At 48.8% G+C, this 21,600-nt stretch overlaps 3 protein-coding genes across 5 annotated transcripts in view; 2 read left to right on the top strand and 1 right to left on the bottom strand.

Moving 5' to 3' along the window:
* The window catches only part of LOC310827680 (uncharacterized protein), a 919,426-nt gene that overhangs the window by 867,460 nt on the left and 30,366 nt on the right, over positions 1-21,600 (top strand). The gene's annotated exons all lie outside the window — the stretch shown is intronic.
* LOC310827748 (uncharacterized protein) overlaps positions 1-21,600 on the bottom strand; it is a 44,702-nt gene that overhangs the window by 9,726 nt on the left and 13,376 nt on the right. Inside the window, exons 2-4 of one of the 2 annotated variants that reach the window (XM_083704145.1) lie at positions 8,905-9,016; positions 4,997-5,472; positions 4,713-4,794 (exon numbers count right to left, since the gene is read on the bottom strand). In XM_083704145.1, coding sequence (XP_083560271.1) covers positions 4,713-4,794; positions 4,997-5,404 — 490 coding nt within the window. In that variant the 5' untranslated portion in view covers positions 5,405-5,472; positions 8,905-9,016. Of the gene's footprint in view, positions 1-4,712; positions 4,795-4,996; positions 5,473-7,403; positions 7,539-8,904; positions 9,017-21,600 lie in introns of those variants that run through there. The other variant, XM_083704146.1, reaches the window with a different exon arrangement.
* LOC310827675 (uncharacterized protein) lies at positions 9,452-21,011 on the top strand. 2 transcript variants are annotated; one of them, XM_083703949.1, is made up of 4 exons: positions 9,452-10,624; positions 12,755-12,891; positions 14,231-17,906; positions 20,463-21,011. In XM_083703949.1, exons 2-3 carry the CDS (start codon positions 12,795-12,797, stop codon positions 17,884-17,886), a joined length of 3,753 nt encoding a protein of 1,250 aa, XP_083560075.1. In that variant the 5' UTR covers positions 9,452-10,624; positions 12,755-12,794; the 3' UTR covers positions 17,887-17,906; positions 20,463-21,011. The 2 variants fall into 2 exon arrangements, with proteins under 2 accessions (XP_083560075.1, XP_083560074.1); XM_083703948.1 differs by having other exon boundaries at positions 12,652-12,891.

Here is a 21,600-nt window from a genome sequence, read left to right as displayed (position 1 = left end):
CCGGCGGGCCTGTTGGAACCGCTACAGACACCGTTCGTACCGTGGGAGAGGGTGGCCCTGGACTTTGTCACAGATCTACCCAGCTCAAGGGGCAAGACGGCAGTGCTCGTGGTAGTGGACCTGTTCACCAAGATGGCCCACTTCATTCCGTGCGCGAAGGTGGCCACGGCCGAGCAGACCGCTAAGATGTTCATAGACCACGTGTTCAAGGTGCACGGCCTACCACGGTCTATTTTGTCCGACCGGGGGCGCCAGTTCATCTCCAACTTCTGGCAAAAGCTGATGGGATTCCTGAACGTCAAGGTCAGCCTGGCGTCGGCGAGACACCCGCAAACTAACGGGCAGGCGGAAAGGGTCAACGCCATCATGCAGCAGTACCTGAGATGCTACGCGAACCAGCAGCCATCGACCTGGGTGGACTATCTACCGTTGGCCGAGTTTGCCTACAACAACACGAAGCACGGGTCCACGGGGATGACCCCATTTTTCGCCAACTACGGGAGGCATCCCAGAACCTTCCCGGGTCTGGACACAGTGCGGGAGGGGGAGCCACAGGGAGCAGAGGACGTGGCAGCGGAGTTGCAGGAGATCCACGAGCAGCTCAGGAGGCAGTTAGAGTTGGCAAAACAGGCTTACAAAGTGCAGGCAGATCGACACAGGAGGGTTGGGGAGGACATCCAGGTGGGAGACTGGGTCTGGTTGGCAGCACAAGCAGTTCCAGCCAGATCGTTAGCCAAGAAGAAACTAGGGCACAAGCAGCTAGGGCCTTACCAAGTAGAGGCGCAGATCAACCCAGTGGCCTTCCGGTTGACACTCCCGGAGGGTTCCAGAATGCACCCGGTCTTTCATAGATCAGTGCTCACGCCCTACAGAGAGCCCCACAGGTTTCAAGCACCGGGGAAGGCGCCAGACCCGCTCAGAGAAGCGCCCAAAAAAGGGGGGTCGCCGAAAGGGGAGCCACTTAATGAAGCCACTGAGATTTTAGACTCAAGGTGGGGGGAGGACGGGATTGAATACCTTCTCGCCACAGAGGACACCCCGGCCAGCGCCAACAGGTGGGTGCCGGATTACGCAGTGGAAGAGCAGTTGCTCAAGGAAGAATTCCACACACTTTTCCCGCACAAGCCTATGCCGGCGGGCTTTTTCGAGGATTGTTTGTTCACACCCACACTCTCGGCCAGCACTTTCCGGGGTTTCTCGTCAGCTGAGGACTCGGCTCCGGGAGGCAGCTCTCCGGAGGGATCACTTTCAGGTTTTGGCACGGGGGGATCTTATTGGTGGGAGGACCAACCCGAAGTGGGCTGGCGCAGAGACATGCCGAAGGGGCCCTGGGAGGTGGACCCCCATCAAGCAACAGGGGGAGGAGGGCTCTTGGGTGATTTGGGGTCGAACGCAGATTTCGAGCACACCGCGCAGGAGATGGAAGCGGAGGAGGGCGTCGTCGACGAGCCCATGGGGGACTTCCCGGACTTATCTCGATGGTTGCAAGCCTCAGGGGATGAGCTGTATCCTGGACTCACCCCTACAACAATGGAGCACCCGGAACCCGCACCGGAAGAGGGGGAGGGGGGAAGGGGGGGCTTCGAGGGGGGGATGGATGTCAGGGGTTCAGAAGGAGAGACACAGGAGGGGGAGCAAATGGAGAGTGAGGAGGAGGAGTACGAGGGGGGCGCAGGCAGTGACAGTGGCCAGAGTTATTCCACAAGCCTCTCTAGCGAATCGGAGGACTCACAGAAGGGAGCGCCGGTGGCCAGAGCAAGGGAGATTCCAAGGGAGAAACCTCAAGAGGGAGGGGCCAGCGGGGAGTCCCTGAACAGCAGCTGGAGATCAGGGCCAGCGTCTCCACCAGAGCGCAGTGGGGAGGGGGAGTCCCAGGAGTCGGGACCAGTGTCCTCACCACCAGAGGGAGGAGAGGAGTCAGGTTTGGCAACACCCACATCAGGAAGCGGGGAAACGGTCAGAAGGAAAGTCACCGGCTGGGCGCGCGCACCAAGTTCAAATGTACAGGAGCGCGGCACAGCGGGGAGCCCGGGAAGGGAGCCAGGTCCTAAAGCCCGCCGGAGGGAGGGGCAAAACTCAGGAGGCTCCGCGTCAGAGGAGTCCAGGAAGGAGGGAACCCCAGAGGGCAGAAGGACCCAACGCAGGAAAGAGCAGCGCAAGAGGTGGAGCCGGGCTAGAATCTTAAACTGGTGTGGGTGGAGCAGTGAGTCAGAGGGGACTTAGCCGGTCTAGCGTTAAGACGTGGGCCTGCGCGCCCAGAGCTTGGAAATGGAAACTAAACTTCAATAAAGACTTTTGTATATAATATCCACTGGGCGTTGGTCCTCTGTGAGCTGGGACCTAGCGGCAGTCCTGACAAAAGTGATAACAGAATAAATGATGTAAGGAGGGAGCTGCAGCCCAGATAGGAAAAGGGGTAGTAAGGGAACAACTAGGTACTTTAAATTAATTCAGATCTCAAGGGCCTGATGAGCTGCACCCCAGGGTGCTAAAGGAGCTTGCAGGTGTAATTTCAGAGCCTTTGTCTATTACCTTTGAGAACAGGTGAGGTCCCTAAAGACTGGAGATGGGCAAATGTTGTCCAAATCTTCAAAAAGGGGGGAAAGGAAGACCCAGGTAATTACTGACCGGTGAGCTTGACATTGATAACAGGGAAGGTCCCAGAACAGATAATTCAACAGTCAGTCTGTGAGCATTTAGAAAAGGATGCTGTGATTACTAAGACCCAGCATGGTTTCTCAAAAATAAGTCATGCCAGACCGATCTGATTTCTTTACAAACTTGGTAGAGCAGGGGAATGCTGTGGGCATAGTGTATCTTGATTTCAGTAAGCCTTTTGACTAAGTCCCCCATGATATTCTCACGAGGAAGCTGGTAAAATATGGGTTGAACGAGGTGACTGTTAGGTGGATTTGTAGCTGGTTGGCTGACCAAACCCAAAGAGTATTCATGAATGGTTCCTCGTCATCCTGGAAAATAGTGACAAGTGAGATGCCGCAGGGATCTGTTCTGAGCCCGTTGTTGTTCAACATATTTATAAACAACTTAGATGAAAGAACTGAGCAGATGCTCATCAAATTTGCAGATGGCACCAAAGTGGGAGGGGTAGCTAATGCCGCAGGAGACAGAATCAGAATTCAAAATGACCGTAACAGATGGGAGAACTGGGCACAAGCTACAAAATGAATTTCAACAGCGACAAATGTCAGGTTCTGCACTTAGGCAGGAAGAACCAGATGCACAAATATAGGATGGGGGACACCTGGCTTACTAGCAGTACATGTGAAAAGGATCTCAGGGTCTTGGTGGACCACAAGCTTAACATGAGTCAACAATGTGATACTATTCTAGGCTGCATCAACAGAGGTCTGGTGTCCAGATCAAGGGAAGTAATAGTACCACTCTTTTCTGACTTAGTCAGACCACACTTGGAATACTGTGTTTAATTCTGTGACCACAATTTAAGAACGGTGTTGACTAGCTGGAAGGTGTGCAGAGGAGGGCAACCAAGATGATCATGGGTCTGGAAACTAATCCTTACAAGGAATGCTTGAAGGAGCTGGGTATGTTTAGAGTGGAAAAGAGGAGAGTGAGAGGAGATATGATTGCCATCTTCAAATATCTCAAGGGCTGTCACATGGAAGAGAGAGCAAGCTTATTTTCTCCTGCTCTGGGGGGGGGGAGGGGTAGGACTCAAAAAATGATTTCAAGTTGCAAGAAAGGAGATTCCAACTAAACATTCAGAAAAAACTTTCTGATAGTAAGAGCTGTTCAGCAGTGGAACAGACTCCTCTGAGAGGTGGTGGACTCTCCTTCCTTGGAGGTTTTTAAGCAGAGGTTGGATGGCCATCTGTCATGGATTCTTTAACATCAGGTGGTAGCCATGTTAGTCTGACACAGTCAAAATATATTAAAAAATTGCCCAGTAGTACCTTAGAGACCAACTAAGTTTGTTCTTGGTATAAGCTTGCATGCACACGAAAGCTTATACCATGAACAAACTTAGTTCTTGGGCGCGGGTGGCGCTGTGGGTTAAAACCACAGAGCCTAGGACTTGCCGATCAGAAGTTTGGCGGTTTGAATCCCCGCGACGGGGTGAGCTCCCGTTGCTCGGTCCCTGCTCCTGCCAACCTAGCAGTTCAAAAGCACGTCAAAGTGCAAGTAGATAAATAGGTACCGCTCCGGCAGGAAGGTAAATGGCATTTCCGTGCGCTGCTCTGGTTCGCCAGAAGCAGCTTAGTCATGCTGACCACATGACCTGGAAGCTGTACACCGGCTCCCTCAGCCAGTAAAGCGGGATGAGCGCCGCAACCCCAGAGTCGGCCATGACTGGACCTAATAGTCAGGGGTTCCTTTAAGGTGCTACTGGACAATTATTTTATATATATATATATATATATATATATATTTATTTATTTATTTCAGGTGCTTTAGCAGAGATTCCCACATTGGAGGAGTTTGGACCAGATGATACTTGGGGTACCTTCCAACTCTACAACTCGATGATTCTATGAAATAGGCCTTAGAACATGTCTCCCCTGCTGAGTGCAGTTTGAAGTTTGTACCTATTTCGTATTTTGTGGGGGGAAATGTCTCTCTTCCTGAGGACTCTTGTTCCCAAGTGTCTTCCCCAAAAAGATTAAAAGAACCCATGGATTAATTTTAAATCCACAAAATGAGACCAAACGGAGAAAAAACTCCTTCCTCCTTACCCAGTGTCAACTCTCTGGTGTTCAGCTGAATCTTCTCTGCCCCAGAGGAATCCGGGCCCATTTCTGCAAGCAGATCCTTTTCCTGAAAGAGCAACAAGGATTCAAAGCAGAGAATGAGGAGAAAGATTAGGAAAGTAATGGCAGAGGCAAAAACTTTAGGGGTGTCTGATATCATTCTCTGGATACTTTCAAAGAAAAGGTGAGGGCCATTAGGAGAGAATTTTGGGATATTCGCCCTCCTGTTCAGATCCTCTTGGGAGTATCCAGAGGCAAGTTTCTCTCACCTGCTGCTCTGCCTGCTTCCTCTCCTCTGCCTGACTCAGGAGGAAACCTTCAGCCAGGGCCACCGCCTGGGAACTGGTCTCCGCTCCGCATTCCCTCACCCAGCTCTCCATCTCTGGTGGAAGGATAGCCAGGAACTGCTCCAAGACCACCAGGTCCAGCATCTCAGCTTTCGTGTGCCTTTCTGGCTTCAGCCACTGACAGTCAAGGTGGTAGAGTCGGCTGCAAACCTCTCGGGGTCCTTCAGTCTCCTGGTAGCAGAACTGACTTAGCTGCTGGCTCTGCACATCTGAGCAGAGAGTGTCCTCCTCACCCAGGATCTTCTGCACAGAGTTTTCCCAGAATCTGCTCCCAATTTTGAAGGCACTGACTTTTCCTGCTTCAGTTCCAGATGAATCTTCCTCATCCATCTGTGCTCTCAGGAAGCCTTCAAGAGCCTCCAAGTTCTGACTGTGCTAATTAGAGTTGCTGCCAAACCCTACAAAGCAAATGCATTGTTTTTGTTACAGAATTGGTACACTGTCAAGATAAGCAAGTGTGGGCGAGTCTTGCTAAGAACCTGACCCATACGACACTACAGCCAAGACTCTGAGCCTTCTTTAACAACAAAAGGAAGAAAATGGAGAGGCTATCCTCTAGCCTTCCTAGAAGTTACTATGCAAAATGTGCAGGCAATTTCAATGTTTTCAGTCAATGAATGAATTCAGAACTGTGATTGACAAGTGAGTTATTTGTACCTTATGTAATGTGGACACTAGGCTAGAGTGGGAGTGCTAACCCTGGGGGTCCTCAAGACTTGCTCTCCCGCCCACCCTCACTTCCTGCTTCTGTCTCATTTTCTAGCACTTCAAATCTCCAATGTTCTCAAGATAGTCTATTGTGGAAATATATCTATCTGTTATTGTTCTGATGGCCAACTCCCTGAGGGCCAAGTGAGGGAGGCCAAAGGATGTGCAGGTGAGGGCTAAGATGAAAACAGAACTAAAAAGCAGCTAGGGCCCACCTTCTTTCCGTGGTTTAAACTGTTTTTAATATTGTGTTTTAATGTTGCAATCTGCCCTGGGGCGAAGGACAGGTAATTGTTGCTGGCATCTGTCTGTCTCAAGAGACCATGTCTCAGGGGATGAAGTCAAACTGCTAGGTTAGCAGCACTGAAGTATCCTCTATGGGGGACAAGCCTGGGCATTATGTACGGCAGTCCAAGGCTGCCCAGACCCTCCTCTTGGCCTCCCTGATGTGGTCCAAAGGAACGCAGAGCAGAATGTTTGGAACCAGCCTGGCTGCAGGAGTTTCCAGAAGGAGACGTACAAGGCACCATCCAACTGTCTTAGGGAGTCGATTCTGATTTGTTCAGAGTCTACTCCTTATCCTTTCCCCCTCCCAAATATACGTCTTGGGTTAAAGATGTTTCAGGTTACAGACGCTTCAGGTTACAGACTCCGATAACCCAGAAATAGTACCTCAGGTTAAGAACTTTGCTTCAGGATGAAGAAATCGTGCTCCTAGAATTGGAAGGGGTATCCCCTAGTCCTGTCCCCCCAAATCAGGAAGGAATCTCTGCTAAAACATCCCTGGCAGATGGCCACCCAGGCTCCTCCCCATCCCTCCGTCCTGCTGCCGCTTTCCTCCTCGGGTGTCACTGTGGTTGTCTGCGTGTGACACGGGATCCCGTCTTTGTCTGCTGGGCACTCCTGGAAGCAAGCCCTTCCTCTCCGGCTGAGGCTTGGCCCACCTCCCTGCCAGGGCCACGATTCTGGGGAGGCGGGAGGGAATGCCCGGAAGGAGCCCGCCCTGGAGGAGGAGGAGGAGCCCTGGAGAATTCCTCCTCCAGGAGAGGATGCTAGCAGGAGGCTGGATCCTTTCCTTCCTGGGACTGCAAGACGCACCCCTCCAGGTTCCTGCAACTGCGAGCAGCAGCCTCCTCGGCGGCAACCCTGCCCCGTGCGCGCAAAGGGAGGTGTTGGCATCCGCGCGCCTCCCGGCTGCATCACCTCCAGGGACCCGAAACATCTGCACCCCCCCCCCTGCCCGGGACAGGGATTTGGCTCCAGACCCCCCCCCCCCCCACCATCACCGCGAGAGAGACAGAGACAGGCCGGCTCCGGGCGGAATGCGCAAAGCTGGAGCCGGCGCTCTCCAAAAGCCGAGGCCCTTGACTGCAGGCCAAAGACACCTGGCGGGCACCTGGGGCTTGCGGGAAAGGGCTTCCTGAGCCTCTGAGCACACGCAGAGCGCGTCGGGGAGCAGGAGGGAGGCCAGGCGCGCGGCCAGGGGAGGCCCAGTGCGCATCCTCCTTCTCCTCCTGGCCCAAAGGATAGGAGGGAAACCACCGGCTCCGCTCTCTCTTTCGGGCTGGCGGGGCCACGCGCCCGCTTCTCCCCCCCCCCGGCGCGCGCCCCCGCCACTCACCCGCCCGAAGAGCCCCGGCAGCAGCAGCCCCAGGCGCGCTCCCGCCAGCCCGGCCCCTCCAGCTCCGAGGAAGCAGCTGGGCTCGCCGAGCGGGAGGAGCGCATGCGCGGCGGGGCCCGGCGCGCTCCCGACTCCGCCGCGTGCACGGCAGGGGGCGGCCCAGGCAGGGAGAGGCAGGGAAAGAGACATCCCTCCCACCCTGAGATATCGTTATTATTTTTGTGTGTTACTATGTGACACGTTTCTGTGTTTTTCACATTGAAAACGGCCCTGTGATCCTGGGCGGAGGGCGGTGTAGAAAGGTCAGGAACAACGCGTCCGGAATATCCCGGACACGTCCCGCATAATGCCGCTGCAAGCAGTTTCGCTCTTCGAAAGATGGCAACCCTAATAAAGTGAAAGTCGCATGACATCTTTGCCCATCCCTTGCTTTTTCAAATATTCTGCCCACCAAGGAACAGCAGCATCCGTGAGGGGTTTGCTTTGGGGTGGGGGGAGCAGAAGCAGGGTCATTTTGGCGGTGCTTGTTGCACTTCGGAGAGGTAGAGTTGGGACAGGGGTTTGGCAGGAACAGTGGGATTTGGGGTTGGCAGCAGCACTCGGGCTCTGATCTGCAGCCAGGTCTCCACCCCACCCTCATGCACCGCTGGGCGAGGGCTTGCGATCGGCTGAAAGTTGGAGCTATGAGCTCCAAGAAGGGTTTCCTTCCATGTGGTCTCACAAGCACCCCCATCATCACCATCATAATTTTTTATTTGTTTGCCGCCTTTCCACAGTTAACCAACAGTGCTCAAGGCGGCTTACAGCATAACAAGATTTACATAATTACAAAAGTCATAAACAATAAATAAACCACACAACCAAATAAACCAAAAAAACACACAACCAAATGGGAAACAATTTCCACAGAAATAAAAATCTAAAACTAAGAATACAGCACTAATGTCACAGATTAAAGTGACATAAGTAAAAAATAACAGCAATTTAAACAAAAACAAAACGGAGCCCTCTCTGCCCAGCAGCAGCAGCAGCAGCAGTTCTTATAGGCCTGTCAGGCCCTGTCTTGGGCCAGGAGGTGAGTGGCAGGACTGGGGCCCTCGGGCGCTGAGCAGGGGAGTCCTCCTGGGGGGTCTCTAGGGAACCCTGGGCCACTCCTCCTGCTAAGGAATCATGAAGCAGTTCCCTCCGAGGCCCAGCCATTCATCCCACTGATACCCCAGTGATGCTCCTCCAGAGGGACAATCCATGCAAAAGGACAGGCTGAAAGCAGAAACTCCCACAAAGCAGAGCTTCCTCTTTCAGGGTTTCACTCAATGTGAGAAAGCGAAGTATCAGCTAAATCTCTTTCTGGCCTACAATACACCCTGCTGCTTGTGTTCTGCATCCGATTGGCAAATGGAATATCACAGAGGGCCCTCTGAACATCTGTGACCATCATCACCTCTTTCAAATTCAGTTTCAGAATAACTTGGTTGCAGGACTCATACAATAATGAAAATACCTTTGCAAAATCCATTCCAACGAGGAAGGTTGAGAGGTTCCAGGAACTGGTCCACCAGGTCCATATGTCATGGCAAGTAGCCTCTTTCTCCTGAGCTGATCCAGCCTTCATCCTACAATCCAGAGTGACACTGAAGCACCTTTAGCAAGGTGACCCCCGACCTCGTTGCTCTAAGCTTCCTCCTGCAAATGGAAGTATTTGCCCAACTCTGGATGTGATCGGTTTCCTTACCTAGCAGCCATCTTCATATTGAATCACTCCCAGAGGAGGCAGTGATGGCCACCAACATAGGCGTCTTCGAAAGAGAATTAGATAAATTCATAGAGGAGAAGTCCATCAAGCTCTCTAGGCAACTTGGCTATGCTCTGCTGCCCCCACAGACGGAAACTGCAATGCTGCTGAATACCAGTTGCTGGAAAGCACAGGAAGGGATAGGGTTCTTGCTCTCAAATCCCGCTTGTGGGTTTTCCACAGACATCTGTTTGGCCACTCTGATAACAGGAAGCTGGACTCAATGGGCTAGTGGCCTGATCCACAAGGCTTTCCCCATGCCTGTAGAGTAAATGGCAATGTGTGCTCAACCTAGTAGATTATCTAAGGGCCCATACATACTACGACTTAAAGTGAATAGTCAAGCTTCCTGTATCTCCATTAATTCTCCATTGTCCGTATAATGTTCTCTTCCAAATCACTGCCTTCCAACATTTCCCCCTCCCTCCCTTCACATTTTCTCATACAGTCATACCTCATGTTACATGTTTTCGGGTTGCGGACTGTGAGAAACCCAGAAGTACCGGAATGGGTTACTTCCAGGTTTCACCGCTTGCGCATGCACAGAAGTGCTAAATCATGTTTCACACATGCGCAGAAGCGCCAAATTGCACCGGTGTCCGCACAGACACGGCGCTTCAGCTTGCGAACGTTGCAGAGGTGCTTCCGTCACGGATTACGTCCGCAACCCTGTTCCACTGTATTCTCTCTTTTTTGGAATATCCCTGTTGTGAGATAATCTGGGTGTTGCCCATCAGAAAGCAGACAGAGCAGGCACAATGGTAGTCCTCCCCACTATGGTGAGACATATTTATTATTTTTAAATATCTAGATTTTATTCATTTATTTCTAAATTCTTATTAATACATTGTGAACCACCCTGAGATCTATAGGCAGTGCTTTTTTCTATTAAAAAAAAGGTTAGGGGTACTCTCATTTTCCTACTCATATTGAAATACTGCCCCTCAATGAGGCCAAACTTAGATTCACAAAATGTTTAGGGGTATGCATACCCCTGCGTCCCCCCAGAAAAAGCACTGTCTAAAAGTATAGGGCAGGATCTCACTACAAATCTCCACACACCCCCTCCTTAGTAGTGTGCATATATCTAGCATGGGACCTTTCCTACAAACCAAAAATTGACAAAACAGCCTTTGTAAATATATAAGAACACAAGAAGAGTCTGACGGATCAGGCCAATGGCTCATATGCTCCAGAGCCTTTTTGGGGTGAACTGCTGACTAGTGGGAACATTCTCCACCATCTCTCAACTTCCTTCTCTCCTTGAGAGTGATCTTTGTCAACTAGCAAACTTGCATCCCTGAACAGATAAAAGGAGAAGTGACCTCTGGGCCTGAAACAGAATTGTGCTTATCGGGACAAAGGCAAGTTGCACGGCTCCCTCAAGACAACTCAGGCAAGGGAGATTCATCTGATTTCCATGTTTCTGGTAAGATTCATTTCAACTATTAGAATAAGGTTACCAGATTTTTTTCAATGAATCCGGGGACACTTTTCAACATCAGTGGATTTTGTATGGGGACTGATTTGTAAATCCGGGGACTGTCCCCGGGAAACAGGGACGTCTGGTAACCTTATATTAGAAGTTATCGTGCAACCTCTTCTTTTGCATGGCTGCTGGCATACTAGAGGGGATTTGGTGGTGGGGCTCCTGCGCCAATGTCCTTGCTTAATGCTCTCTGGCTCTTTTGAAAGGTCACAATACTTGGAGCAAGCAAACGAATGAAGGCTGCAGCACAAGGCCTGTCCTTCAATGGAGGTCTTTAAACACCTCTCAGGGATTACCATATTTAGCTGTAAATCTTGCATTGCAGGGGCTGTGCTAGAGTCCCCTTTCTTCGTATCCCATTGTTTCCCTGGAGGAGCAAGGAGGGAGGGAGCTGCCTGTGCTTATGAGGGCAAAGACGCAACCCTCAGAATTGCATTAGAAGATTGTGCTACCTCAGAGGGTTACAGGAACACCATCTGCAGCAACGCCCTCCTTCAGTCGACCTCATTATTTGCCTCCTTCCACACACAAGAGAGAGTGGGGTCTTGCTGGGAATCCATCAAGGTAGGATTTCTCTCTCAAGCACCTGCTTCCTCCAAAGATAGGGAGCAGATGGGAGAGAGGAATTATGGATGCTCCTGCTTGCTTCAGAACCTTCTCCATCCAAACCTTCGTTTATTTTTATTTCTTATTTCCTCCCTTCCTACGTACATAAAAAGGTATTGCTGTCATCACACAGCCCCCACAGGAGGATTTGTAGTACAGTGGTGTCCCGCAAGACGAATGCCTCGCAAGACGAAAGAGTTTTCCGTTTTTGAGGTGCTTCGCAAGACGAATTTCCCTATGGGCTTGCTTCGCAAGACGAAAATGTCTTGCGAATTCTTGCGAGTTTTTCCCCTTTCCCCCCTTTTTCTAAGCCGCTAATAGCCGCTAAGCCGCTAATAGCGCTAATCCGCTAATGGCCGTGCTTCGCAGGACGAAAAAACCACAAGACGAAGAGACTCGCGGAACGAATTAATTTCATCTTGCGAGGCACCACTGTAATATATCACAATCCTGGATTTGCATGAAAACAGGGTGGGGGAGGAAAGCAAAAGAGAAGGCAGGGTTTAACAAGGTGGCTTTAAACCACAACAGAGGGCTGAATAAGCCCTGGTGGAGGAAAACCAAGGAGCTATGAGGGGATGAGGAGGTTGAAGGAGCTGCAAAGATATGGGGAACTTGAAAGAACTGGGGGGTGGGGTTGAAGGAGCTGTGACAGGGTGAGGGTATGCAGTGGCGAAGCTACCTGCTCTGACACCGGGAGCGGCATACACCTGTGGGTGTGGCTGGCACATGTCCCAGAGGGCGTGGCGCGACACTGCAAAGGGGCGTGGCACACGTTGGAGGGGGTGTGCAGCAAGCGGCGAGCATCCCGGGGGGCAGCTGCAATGTCACACCCACACACCTCAAATGGCACCCGGGGTGGCCCGCCTACCCTGCCCCCACCTTCGTCCACCAATGAGGGTATGAAGGTGTGGGTTTGGCAGAGCTGGCACTCTATGCAAGCAGGGCAGCAGCACCTAGTATTGCATTTTATTGTATTACAATTTTCATCCAATGGAATTCAAATTGCAGGACAATAAATTGCAATGCAACGAATAGAATGAGTGAAAAATGCCATTAAAAACCAATCTAAATACGTGGTGCAGAGATGCTGCAGACCCCCCTGAATGAAGCTTGTGGGCAACTGGTGGTCCACAGACCAGAGTTGGGGAACCCCTCTTCTAGTGCAACATAGGACTGCAATGGAGACAGGAAGAGGAGGCAGATGATGCTCAGATTCTCCTCCTGTGCTCTGGGTGTGTCTGCTACTTCCCCCAGCACTTCCAGCTGAAGCAGCATTTCACTGACCTTCCTGGAAGCAGTGCCATTGCTGGTGTGTTTAAGTACCTTGTTGGTTTGTTTTATCTTTTTGTGTGTGGCAGACATTCTTCTTTCGATGGCATCACTAGTTCCTCCCTTTGTCCTCTCACACTCCACATCCATTAAAATCTGTCCTGCCTCCTTCACATCTCTTGTTTCTTGCAGGGAGGCAAAGGGAGAAGGGAGAGTGATTTGGACCGAAGCCATGGCCATTTCAGATGGAGCGGTTGAAATACCAGCCTTGGGCCGCCCATTTCAGCTTGGGATGCTGTATGACTGCCGCAAAGATGCCCTCATCCCAGGTAAAGCCAATGGGGAGATCACTTTGGTTGCCATGTCTGGGATGGAACATGGCACTTAAAATGAAGCACACTTGTGCAAAGACTCCAAGGGAGATGACTTCAGCTTCTTCCAGAATAGGGAAGAATTATTGGTTATATGATGCAGGGCTGGGTTAGTGAGGTCAACAAGGTATCGTTACTGATGGAAGAAATGCTTCCTCCAGAAAATGGAACTCATATCCAAAATAGAAGAAAAAGGGACAGAAACTGTGACAAAGGAAATGCAAGCAAAAATTAAGAGATGCTTAAAAAGAATTGGGGGGGGGTACCGTACTTTTCGCTCTATAAGACGCATCAGAAGACAAGATGCGCCTAGTTTTTGGAGGAGGAAAACAAGAAAAAAAATATTGTGAATCTCAGAAGCCAGAACAGCAAGAGGGATCTCTGCGCAGTGAAATCAGCAATCCCTCTTGTTGTTCTGGCTTCAGGGATAGCTGTGCAGCCTGCATTCGCTCCATAAGACGCACACACATTTCCCCTTACTTTTTAGGAGGGAAAAAGTCTTATAGAGCAAAAAATACGGTACATTATGAAAAACATTAAAACCAGCAACAGGAAGTTCTTTAAATATCTTTGTAGCAGGAGACCATCTATGGAGGAGGTTGGACACTTTGATGACAAGGGAGTCAAAGGACGGCTAATGGAGGATAAGGAGATTGAGGAGAAGTTGAATGAAGTATTTGCATCTGTCTTCATGACAGAAGACTGAGGGCCGATCCCAGTGCCTGAACTAACGTACTCAGGAAGAGAGTTTGAGAGGAAATGAGACAGGTTGTGGTGACAAATCAGGTCAGGATAGCATCCACTTGAGTTCTTAAAGCACTTAATTGTGATATTCTTTGAGAATATCAGAAAGCATATAGATTCCTGTGGCACATAATTCACAAATGGTGCTCACCAAGAGGACATTCTTGGGGGTTTTGGCAAATCAGCATGGGACACAGAAAATGAGTTTCCTATGCTGAAGAGAAACAAAAAATAAAATTAAAATTGTGACAGTTGAAGGTGTCCACAGGGAAGCACAATCATCTACAGGGTTCACATGCCTCCTACTATCATCTCTAGTAAAACAATTTTTAAGTCTTTCCACAATGCTTTAGAAAAGGTGCAAAGCTGTTTGACTTGGGGTGAAACTGAGACCAAAGAATTAGTGTACTCACCATGGACAATGGTGGCTTTATTCTACCACAATTAATACCTGTTGTTTCCCCATACATCCTAAACATTTCAGGCAGCAGTGCTGTCCATTTATCTGAACATAACTAAAGCCTTGTGTGTTTGTTTTTCTGCTTCATTCAAGGGGTCACCCTTTGGGACCCGGACTCACTTCGGAAGGACTTGAGTATCCAAAGGCAGCCCAAGACTGAAATTGAGATCATTGCTTCTGATTCTATTGAAGATAAGGCCTCTGCCCTCAATGCCTCAGCATCACTCAGAGTCAGTTTTCTGGGGGGACTGGTTGAAGTGGAAGGATCAGGCAAATTCCTTGAAGACACCAAAAAGTTTGGGCAACAGACCAGAGTCACTCTGCAGTACAAAGCTACCACTAAATATGTTCAACTGACGATGAGCCATTTGGGAATCCAAAACATCTCTTACCCATCTGTATTTGAGCATGGCATGGCTACCCATGTTGTCACTGCCATCTTGTATGGCGCCCAGGCTTTTTTTGTATTTGACCGAGAAGTCTCTTCTTCTGAGTCTGTAAAAGAGATAGAAGCAGAACTCCGAGGTGCAATCCAGCTCTTTATAGTCTCTGCTGAAGGGAAACTGGCCTTCAAAACAACAGAGAGGGAGAGGAACTATACTCAGAAGTTCCGCTGCAAATTCCATGGAGATTTTGTTCTGGAGAGGAATCCAGTGACTTTCCAAGATGCCATGCAAACATACGCCATCCTTCCTGCAATGCTGGGGAAGGATGGGGAGAGGGCTGTTCCTGTAACCGTTTGGCTGTACCCACTGACCAAGCTGGATTCCCAAGCAGCTAAGATGGTGCGTGAGATCAGCTTGGCCCTGGTCTTTGATAGTCAAGCCATCATGGAGCAACTGAATGAAATCAGGATGAGATGCAATGACTTGACAAACACCCGCATTGCGAACATCTTCCCAGAAATAAAGATGAAAATCAAGAGATTCAAGGATTTGTGCAAGCAACACAGGCAGACTTTCCAGAAACACCTGGCAGGAATCCTGCCTTCTATCAGAGGAGGGGGTAAAATGGAACAAGCACTGGTGGAGATCTTCATTTCCATTAACCAGTCTCCCTTCAACAGCCAAAGACTCAACGAGTTTCTGGATGCCAAGGAACGAGAGATTAATTTGGTGAACTCTTACCTTAATATTCTACATGGGATGGAAGTCATCTCCTCCAGGAACAAGCTGGAAGAAATAGTGCTAAGCCCTGCAAATGAGTTTGTTCTCACATTTACCCTCAGTTCTTTACATGACGAGGAACCATTTTTAGCCAGCTTACAACAATGGCTTCAGAAACCAGCAAGAGGACAGACAGAGCATTGGAAAGCCTGGTTTGAGCAAAGAGAGAGAACCCGAAAAGCTCGGAAAGCTGCCAAATCTATTATGGATTTTGCCCAAGTCAATAAATCAAACAGGAAGACCCGGTTCCTTGTGGCTTCTATCCCAGATCAGGACAACCCAGGAGCTTCCATTTACCTCTATGAAGATGGGGAGATGGTCAACAGCAACTTTGAGCTGCCCTCAAAACCTCTCCCTCCCCTGGTTGGCCGAATTGGACATGACCATGTGCAGCTGACATTTCAACCCACAAAGTATGGGAGGGCTTCAATCTCCAGCTATCAGGTAGAATACAAGATTGTAGAAGAAGGAAACTGGCAGATTGTGAATACAGACAACAGTCAGGAGACATTCCAAGTGGGAGGGTTGAGCGCAAACACAGAATACCAATTCCGATACACCGCTAGGAGCAAACCAGGACTTAGTGAGACTAGTGATTTGAGTAGATCTGTAAAGACACTTCCTACCAGCCCTCCTGGGAAACCGAGAGAGAGAACTGTAGAGTCTTCCAAAATCAGTCTTGTCTGGGAGAGCCCAAAGGTCATTGGAGCTGATATAAAGGAGTACAAAGTGGAGTACAGGGGGCTGGTGGGCGATAAGGACAGATGGAATGAAAAAAGAACAGGGGCAAGAACAGAGTCCTGTCAGCTGGATGGGCTGAAGCCTCACAGAACCTACAGACTCAGAGTCTCCGCTGTATGTTTTGATGGGGCTGAGAGTGAGCCCAGCGAAGAAACTGAGATTTCCACAGCAATGGAAGAAGAAGAAGAAGAAGGGGCAAATATACTAGCTCGAAAATACCTCCAGGAAAGCACCCTGGTGGAAGATGGGCAACCATCCGTGTATGTACTTCCCCTGGAGGCCACCTCAGATCGATCGGCCCCCGTCCAAACATACCAGCTAGGAAAAGAGAACATGCAGGTCCCCAACAAAGTAATCGTGATGATGGGGGCAACGGGGTCAGGGAAAACCACTCTTGTCAATGCCATGATCAATCATATCCTGGGTGTGCAATGGGAAGATGATTTCAGATTCAAACTCATTCAGGCTGAAAGTCAGTCCTCAGAAGTGACCGCCTACATAGTGCACCACCAAAAGGGTTTTGCAGTCCCTTATTCTCTCACTTTCATTGACACTCCAGGATTTGGAGACACGGGAGGTAGGAAGCAGTACAAACAGATAACAAAGCAGATCCGGGAGTTTTTCTCCACCCCAGGAGGAACGGATCATGTCGATGTCATCTGTATTGTACTTCAGGCCTCCAGTGCTGCCTTAACTCGTGCCCAGAAATACGTCTTTGACTCTGTGCTCTCCATTTTTGGGAAAGATATAAGGAACAACATCCAGATCCTGATCACCTTTGCAGACGGACATTCTCTTCCTGTTTTGGAAGCCATGAAGAAGGAGGATGTGCCATGCATTAAAGATTCCAATGGTAGCCCAGTTCACTTCAAATTCAACAATTCAGCTCTGTTTGCCAGCAATTCTGAAGAGAATGAAGGGAACCTAAATCCTAATGACAAGTTCTGGAAAACGAGCACTGCAAGCATGAAGACATTTTTTGACACGTTAAGCTTACTAGACAGTGAAAGTTTAACTCTGACAAAGGAAGTGCTCAGGGAACGGAAGGAGCTAGAAGCCATCACGGAAGGGTTGCAGCCCCAAATCAGAGCTGCCCTTGGAAAGCTGGAAGAGTTGAGGAAGACGAAGCAAGCTCTGGATGAACACAACTTTGATATGGCAGTCAACATAAACTTTGAGTTTGAAGTAGAAAAATCTGTGCCAGGGAAGGAAGACATCTCTGCCGCTGGAAGATTCACAACCAATTGCATGAACTGTCACTACACCTGCCATTATCCTTGCCCGATCCGGAGAGATGAGGGCAAGCGCCGTTGTGTAGCTATCAATGCAAATACGGGGAAATGCAATGTCTGTCCTGGCCGCTGCGTGTGGAACATGCACTTCAATCAGAAATACCTGTTTGAATATAAAGTAACAAAAGAGATTAAGTCCTATGATGAGTTGAAGGAAAAGTATGAAGACGCCTCTGGAGAGGCGATGACCCCAGAGAAGGTGCTTGGAAATCTCAACCAGGAATACAAAGAGGCTAAGCAAGCCTTAGAAGACCTGATCCAGAAATCATCTCAAAGCCTCCAGCGCTTGCATCAAATTGGGTTGAAGCCCAACCCGCTCTCCACCCAAGAATACATTGACCTGCTCATCATTTCAGAAGAGCAGGATCTGGAGCCCGGATGCCAGGAGAGAATCCAGTTGCTGAAGGAAGTGAGGGAATCGGCTGAGCTAAGAGAAAACATTGCAAGCAAGGAGCCTCTGCTGCTGGAGGAGGAGGATCTCTACAAAGACAGTGAAATGGAAAGGCATTCTGCCCTGCAGGCCAGATTTAGGAAGTTTGTTTGCTTTTGATGCACATTGCACAGGGACAGGTATAAATAAAATATTAATTCAGATAGGTAGCCGTGTTGGTCTGACGCAGTCGAAACATATAAAAAAATTAAAATTGTGCAGTAGTGCCTTAGAGACCAACTAAGTTTGTTCTTGCTATAAGCTTTTGTGTGCATGCACACGAAAAAAGCAAGGGATAGTATGCATGAGACAGGAATCCAATATCTATATTAAAACCAGGTCTCTCCATACTTTTCAGTATCACTAAACTGAAAACCGTGTAGAGACCTGGTCTTAACAGAGATACAGTAGTACCTTGGTTTACAACCGTAATCTGTTCCAGAGGTCCGGTTGTAAATAAAAACAGGTTGTAACCCAAGGCGCACTTTCGCCAATGGGGCCTTCCCCCCAAAATTGATTGTAATCCAAAAAAAAAAATTGGTTGTAATCCAAAAAAGAGACACACACTTCCAGGTTTGACATGGTTGTAATCCAAAACGGTTGTAATCCAAAGCGGTTGCAAACCAAGGTACTGTACCACTGTATTGGATTCCTGTCTCATTATATATGCTAATAATCTGCATACTATCCCTTGCTTTTTCCTGTAGGACTAATTGCAATCGTTAACAGGTTTACCATACCCATCGAGTCAATCACCCATCTCCTACTACCCTCCTGAGAAAAACCCCACCCCACCCTCCCACTATATATAATAGTCTGGTGGCTTCTGTTTCAGTGTATCTGAAGAAGTATGCATGCACATGAAACCTTACACCAAGAACAAACTTAGTTGGTCTCTAAGGTGCTACTGGACAATTTTTTTATACGTTAAAATATTAATTTTAAAACCAATACGCTGATGACACTCAGCTCTATCTGCTGATGGATGACCACACCGACTCGGCCCCGAACACACTGACCAAATGCTTGGAAGCTGTGGCTGGATGGTTTCGTGGGAGCCGCTTGAAACTAAATCCTTCGAAGACAGAGGTCCTATGGCTGGGTCGGGATGGCATGGGGATGAGGGACCAACTCCCTTCTCTTGCGGGGGCCCAATTAGTGCCATTGCCTTCCGTTAAGAGTTTGGGTGTAATCCTTGACGCCTCCCTTTCCATGGAGGCGCAGGTTACAGCAACAGCCAAGGTGACATTTTTCCACCTTCGCCGCATCAAGCAGTTGGTCCCTTACCTTTCCCGCCCCGACCTGGCCACAGTGATCCATGCGATGGTCACCTCCAGGCTTGACTACTGTAATTCGCTCTAGGCAGGGCTGCCCTTGAAACTGACCCACAAACTCCAGCGGGTACAGAATGCTGCAGCGAGGCTCCTCACGGGGTCTCTGCCATGGGAGCATATTCACCCAGTGCTTTTCCAGCTGCACTGGCTTCTGGTGGAGTACAGGGTCAGATTTAAGGTGCTGCTTTTGACCTTTAAAGCCCTTCACGGCCTAGGACCCTCGTACCTATGGGACCGCCTCTCCTGGTATGCCCCACGGAGAGCCTCAAGGTCCGTAAATAGCAACACCCTAGTGGTCCCAGGCCCCAAAGAAGTTAGATTGGCTTCAACCAGAGCCAGGGCCTTTTCAACTCTGGCTCTGGTCTGGTGGAATGCTCTGCCTCATGAGACCAGGGCCCTGCAGGATCTGATTTCTTTCCGCAGGGCCTGTAAGACAGAGTTGTTCCGCCTGGCCTTTGGCTTGGAGCCAATTTGATTCCCTCCCTCTCTTTCTTTTTTCTTTTTCTTCTCCTCCTGCAATGAGGCTACATTTTAATATTTTAATGTTTCAATATTTTAATGCTGTATTTTAATTTTGTTTTTAAGTTGTAATCATTCAACTTGTTTTTATTATTGCTTGTAAGCCGCTCTGAGCCCGGCCTTGGCTGGGGAGGGCGGGGTATAAATAAAAATTATTATTATTATTATTATTATTATTATTATTATTATTATTATTATATATTGTTGCAGACGGACTCTTGGCTATCAGCAGTGAGTTCAGGTCCTCTTGAGTGTTATTCACATCATGCTGTGGGTATGCACATGGGGGGATTGTGAAACCCTATTTAACAAATACTGCAGCAGGTTCCCCATTTTTCTGTTGCTGTAAATAAAATGCTTCTCAATCAGTGTTTAGGGATGTTCAAGCCCCACCCCACCCCAAATCCAGTTCAACACCCAATTTGGCAGTTCAGACCAGGCCAGAATTTGGACTGCATTGATTGAGAACCAAATTGTTTTGAGATCAAGATTCAGAAATTTGAATCTTTGGTACTCCCATTTACTTGCATTGAGAAACCAAATACTGTAGCTACTTTCTGTTTCTCTCTCTTTGCTCTTTTCACACGTGAGCCCCTCAAGAGGGGATTGTTGCTGCCAAAGCTTAGATGGTTGGCGCTCCAGGGGTGTTTGTGTCAGCAAACAAACTTTTAAAAATACATGTATGGGATTTGATTTATTGGGAGAGGATGGGGAAAAGATGGCAAAATACTGTGTTAAGTATTTTGAAGAGTAAATTGAAGGCAAGTAAAGATAGGGTGGAGATTGACTGTGAAATGAGGGAAAACATCAATATATAAACTCTCTCTCTTTTTATCTCTCTAGGGACTGGGCACAGTACTGAATGATAAAACAAGCTGAACAAGCCACCAAACTCTCTTCCTTTTTCTTTAACATGTAACAATGAACTCGCAAGAGTGAAGGCAGTGGGACTGAACTGGGACTTTTAAGACTTCACCACCCCTCTTCCAAACCATTGTATGGAGACTATTGGGTGAGATTCTAGCCCCAGATTGGAAGCTAGAGTTGTTAATGAGCAAAGGCATTAACATGACAAAAGGACTTGATGGCCCATCTGAGAGCCTGGGTCTGAGCAGACAGAGGTTGTCACGGTGATGGGGTGTGGGTTCGAAGTGACAGGAAGGGAGAGTTTTTACCAAGGCGTGCTGGGAAGAAGAAGGGGGAGAAAAAAGACTGGGATCCATCTTGGGCAGGCTGTCTGCTGGTTAGCTGAGAGAGATGCCTTGGACTCCAGGGCTGCACTGCTCTGAGGGACAAGCCCCTCTTGAAATGACCGTGATGTAAGATCTGGACTCCCTCCACGCAAACTGAAGGTGTAAATAGGTGAATAAAGCATATTTTTTAAAGCTACAACAGTCTCTGCCGTGTCTCAATTCTCCAAAGGAACGCAGACCCAGGGTGAGTGCTGGGAAGCCCTGGAATCCTGCAGAGAGTGGGGGTGGCACCCAACTTTTGGAACAATACAAAGTGCTTTGTATGTCAGCTTCACCATTTCCTTCATTTGGTGCAGGAATTTCATTTTCAGTATAAACAGGACTTCATTTTCTTAGCTCATTGTATGCCACAATGTCCTTTTTGTGTATTAATATGATGTAAACGTGAATGTTGTCCTCTGGACACACACATACAGAACACACATATTATAAACAAGCAATACTCCAGTTCTTATCTTGCAAACCTGCCATTTAAATTGTTTAATCATGGCAATGGCTCAGCTATGAACTCCAAAATCTGGGATCCCCTCTAAACCAGTGCCAAAGTTTTACAGTCGTTTTGCAACATTTTGCAGTGCCCCACAGAGTACAGTGTTACCTTGGGTTAAGTACTTAATTCGTTCCGGAGGTCCGTTCTTAACCTGAAACTGTTCTTAACCTGAAGCACCACTTTAGCTAATGGGGCCTCCTGCTGCTGCTGCGCCGCTGGAGCACAATTTCTGTTCTCA

Source organism: Podarcis gaigeae (assembly GCF_964106915.1).
Source record: "Podarcis gaigeae genome assembly, chromosome: 12".
NCBI lineage: Eukaryota > Metazoa > Chordata > Lepidosauria > Squamata > Lacertidae > Podarcis > Podarcis gaigeae.
Note: the sequence above shows the minus strand (reverse complement) of the source record. Positions and strands in the feature narration are given on the sequence as shown.

What these genes read in the sequence shown, in the direction of transcription:
- LOC310827675 (XM_083703948.1), top strand. Translation starts at nt 12,666, where the DNA reads ATGGCATCACTAGTTCCTCCCTTTGTCCTCTCACACTCCACATCCATT. An exon ending in CAAAGATGCCCTCATCCCAG is followed by an intron (nt 12,892 to 14,230) that starts GTAAAGCCAATG and finishes GCTTCATTCAAG; the next exon opens with GGGTCACCCTTTGGGACCCG.